The sequence below is a fragment of the Cryptomeria japonica genome, chromosome 8, assembly GCF_030272615.1.
Source record: "Cryptomeria japonica chromosome 8, Sugi_1.0, whole genome shotgun sequence".
NCBI lineage: Eukaryota > Viridiplantae > Streptophyta > Pinopsida > Cupressales > Cupressaceae > Cryptomeria > Cryptomeria japonica.
In genome coordinates this window covers 15,194,184-15,198,536 of record NC_081412.1, presented here as the reverse complement: position 1 = coordinate 15,198,536, position 4,353 = coordinate 15,194,184, and the positions used below count along the sequence as shown (strand labels likewise).

The following is a 4,353-nucleotide window of genomic DNA, read 5'->3' as shown; positions in this document are numbered from 1 at the left end:
TTACAATTTGTAGAGCTTGAGATCGTGTCCATTATAAGACAGGGGAAGAATAGTACCATCCATATACGCGAGCTTGAAAGAATTCAGTCCCTTCACCTCATGAATTAGAAATGGACCTTTCCACAAGGACTCAAATTTTCCATGTGCTCCTCTCAACTCCCTTCTTTTGTCCTAGAGTAGAACTTGATCTCCTTGCATAAATTTCCTCGGCTTGGCTTTATGGTCAAAAATCTATTTAACCCACTGTTGATGTTCCGTAATGTGGTCAACCAATTTTTCCCTTTCCTCTTCTAGTCTAGCCAGATGCATAATCCTCCTTTCTAGTGCATTTTGAAAATGTGAATCTTCAATAACTGTCTGTAATTTGGAAGCTGCCAATTCCAGAGGAAGTGAGAGCTGAGCCCCAACACCATACACTAGTTCAAAAGGTGACATACCAATTTCTCATTTTGGTGATGTCCTGTCTGCCCACAGGGCCTCATATAACCTTTTATGCCAATCCCTAGCATTTTCATTGACTAATTTCTTCATGATATTTATCAGATTTTTGTTGCTAGATTCTGCCTGACCATTACCTTGTGGATAATAGTCAGAGGAATGCGCCAAGGAAATACCATGATCATAACAAAACATGGATATTTCTGTAGAAGAAAAACTTGCAGCATTGTCAGTCACTATCTTCAATGGTACCCCAAAACGAACCGAAATATTTTCTTTTAAGAACTCACATATTATTTCTGAGGTTGTTCTCCTAATAGGCACTGCTTCCACCCACTTAGTAAAGTAATCTGTAGCCGTGAGAATATGTGTATGTCCAGCGCTAGAGGAAGGTGTTAGCGGACCAATGAAATCTAGTCCCCATTTCTTGAAAGGTTCTTCCACAACTACTGGCCTGAGAGGTAAAGCAGCTAGTTGTGGTTTCCCTATAAAGAATTTACATTTATCACACTTTGCAACCAAAACATAAGCATCTTTAAACATACCGAGTCAATAATAGCAATTTCTTAATATTTTGTATGCAGTGACTGTAGAAGAGAAATGACCTCTACAAGCATCATCATGAAATGACTTCAGCAAGGACTCACGTTGTGCTTTATCCACACACCTCAGGAAGGTTCCATCCAGACCTTTCTTATATAATATGTCACCAAAAATAACATATTTAGCTGCTTTTAATTTCAGGTTTCTCTTTTCTCTGGGGGACAAATGTGTAGGACATTCTCCATATGTCGGTAAAAAGGCTACATCGGTGAACCATTCATCTTGCAAGCTAACAAAAAGAGCTAAAGGCAAAATTTCTTCTTCTTCTTTATTTTCTACCATTAGGTGACACAATCCCTATCCATGAACTAATTTCATTGGCCTAATATCCAAGTCAAACTCTTGAACCTTTGAAACCCAAGTTTCTCTATTATTCATTCCCACCTCTTGCTGAGTCAAGATACTTTTAACAGCGGAATTTGGCACAAAAACAACTGAATGAGAATCTAATATGTAATACCTGAAATGTTTAACAAATTTTACAACTGCAAATGCCCGCTTCTCGTTCAATGAATAGTTTAATTCATGCTTTTTAAGCGGAATGCTCATAAACACAATGGGGACCTCTTCACCAAGTTCATTCTTCTGTAGAAGAATACTGGACATTGTGTGTTCTGAAGCATTACAATAAATAATGAAACTTTTCTTGAAATCAGGATTAATTAATGTTCGAGCATGAGCGATGGCCTTTTTAACTTCTTCAAAAGCTTTCTTTGCATCCTCTTTCCATTTAAAGATCTGTTTCTCACTCATCATTCCTACAACATGCTTAGTGATCTCGGTAAAATCTGGCACAAATATCCTAAGAAAACTTACCTGACCAAAGAATGATTTGACACCACTCCTGTCTGACGACAAACTTAACTACTGAATAGCTTTAACATGATCTGGATCAATCTTGATACCATCTTGCAAAACTATATGACCTAGAAGCTTTCCTTCAGTGACACAAAAAACTGATTTCTTTGGGTTAAGAGAAATACCATGATCTCGGCACCTTTGCAACACAGCTTCTAAATCCTTAAAATGATCCTCCCTTTTCTTGGAGAAAACTGTCAAATCATCTAGATACACAACAATGGTCTTACCAATCAGATGACCAAATGAAAGGTTCATTGCTCTTTGGAAAGTAGCTCCAGTGTTTATTAGACCGAAAGGCTAGCGATTATAGGCAAAAGTTCCCCATGGTGTTGTGAAGGCGGTTTTGTGTTGATCTTCTTTTACCACACTTATCTAATTATATCTAGAGAAACCATCGAGCATCGACATCATTTTAGATCTGGCAACAGTTTGGAGAATGTGATCCATTACAGGTAAAGGATAATTATCTTTTAAGCTAGCCTGATTCAGATTTTGGAAATCAACACAAATTCTTATCCCTCCATTTTTCTTGCGAACCGGAACAATGTTAGCCACCCATGTTGAATGATGAATTGGATAGATTATCCTTGCCTGAAGCATTTTATCTATTTCTCTGAAAGTTGCATTTGCAACTTTTGGGTTATAATTCCTTAATTTCTGCCTGAAAGGAGTCACTTCTGGTTTAAGGGGAATATGATGTTGAAATTGACCATCTCGAAAATCTTTCAAATCTTCATAGGACCAGGCAAAAACATCAAGAAACCTTCTCAACAATTCGATGTACAAATTCCTTTCTTTTGGAGTGCAACATTTACCTAGATTAACCATTTTTGGATTCTTTTCCTCACCAATATTAATCTTCTCATATTCACCTGATGTATAAGCATCGTGGGAATCAGTTCTTCTTATAGACTTGTCGTTACGATCGAACAAGTTCTCTAAAGTCACCAATCCTTTTGGAATTCGATTTCCCTTAAGCTCAACTACTCCCTCTCTAAAGCTTCCCTTCTCATCTGGACAAAATTCATTACATTGGTTTTCTGAACCTTCAAAATACGAAGAAGCAAACATAGCAGCATTTTGTAAGAACTTATCAATATGCTTATCATCTTCAAACACTTGCCAAAAATCAGAATTATCAGGGACGTTTGGTGATAAACTATTTCAATTTTGTAAACATCTGTACCAAAATTTGGATGTGGAAGTAGTAATGATGCTGATACCGCTAGGGAATCTGCATGAGAATTTTGACTTCTGGGAATAGCTTCTATTGAAAGTACATCAAAATACTCAATTTCATCCCAAATTCTATTTCTATAATGCTTGAGCCTCTCATTTTTCATAGAATAATGATTGCATACCTGATTAACAATTAATTCTGCATCACCCTTAGCACACAACAATTTAATCCCTCTCTTCTTGGCTTGTTCAATTCCTAGCAACAATGCCTCATATTCTGCAGTATTATTTGTATTTTTAAACTCCAACTTAAATGAAAAAGGAAAATTCTCACCCTATGGAGACATAAGTACCACTCCAGCGCCGGATCCAGTAGATGCACAACTGCCATCAAATTCCATTGTCCACAACCCTGCAGTGTGATCATCCACATCTTCTCACATATTTTTAGTGTCATCATCAGAGAAAAGCAAATAGTTACCAAATTCACATTCCTGATACAATATTTGTGATTTCGGATCCTCTGAGGGAAACACTGTAAACTTGGATTTTTTTTCTGGTATGAGATTAATCTTCTACCTTCCTATAGGAATCATTGCCACAGACCAATCCATTTTAATCTCACCACCTAGGTCTTTACAAAAGGTCCTACTCAACAACATTCCATAACTTGTTGGAATATCAGCAACCAATATTGTGAGCTTTACTCTTTTATTGGGATGAACTGCTAAAGCAACTTGAGCATCTTTAATCTGACCGAGTAAAGGAATTTGTTTAGAATCCATTAAGAAGCATTTGCCGAAGGTTTTAGTGAGTGTGAGACCTAATGCTTTGGCCACCATAGAAGGCATTATATTATCTGAAGCTCCCGAATCAATAATACAATTATTAAGTTTATAACCATTGATAAATAAGGAGACATAGAAAGACTCAGGTTTCTGGTCAAGCATATGTGATGGTCCTACAGGTTCATTAACTGGCACTTTTGATGTAAAAGCATTGGCTTGTTCTGTTAACTGGGCTTCAGTATTGAATGGTAAAGACTCAAAGTTTGTCAATAAATCAGAGGGCTGCAACTGAGAGTTTTCCCTCTGCACATATTTAATCAACTTTTCCAGTTCTTTGGGATTCAGCCTGAGGTATTCACCAGGAGAGATTTGAATTTTTGATGTTTTACAAAACTCAACAATATCAAAAGGGATATCAGACTCAGGTCACTTCAATAATTGAACCTCTTGAACCTTTGAACTTACTTCTAAATTTTGGTTCATA

At 36.9% G+C, this 4,353-nt stretch overlaps 1 protein-coding gene across 1 annotated transcript; it reads right to left on the bottom strand.

Annotated features, from left to right (window-relative positions):
• Positions 1–231: 231 nt before the first annotated feature.
• LOC131048779 (uncharacterized) lies at positions 232–1,797 on the bottom strand. Its single transcript, XM_057982851.1, has 3 exons — positions 1,446–1,797; positions 576–923; positions 232–371 (listed from the first exon to the last, which is right to left on the bottom strand). The coding sequence occupies exons 1-3, from the start codon at positions 1,795–1,797 to the stop codon at positions 232–234; spliced, it is 840 nt and encodes a 279-aa protein (XP_057838834.1).
• Positions 1,798–4,353: the final 2,556 nt, after the last annotated feature.

What these genes read in the sequence shown, in the direction of transcription:
- LOC131048779 (XM_057982851.1), bottom strand. Translation starts at nt 1,797, where the DNA reads ATGATGAGTGAGAAACAGATCTTTAAATGGAAAGAGGATGCAAAGAAA. An exon ending in GCCAAATTCCGCTGTTAAAA is followed by an intron (nt 924 to 1,445) that starts GTATCTTGACTC and finishes AATTCTTTATAG; the next exon opens with GGAAACCACAACTAGCTGCT. An exon ending in CTCTGACTATTATCCACAAG is followed by an intron (nt 372 to 575) that starts GTAATGGTCAGG and finishes TGGAATTGGCAG; the next exon opens with CTTCCAAATTACAGACAGTT.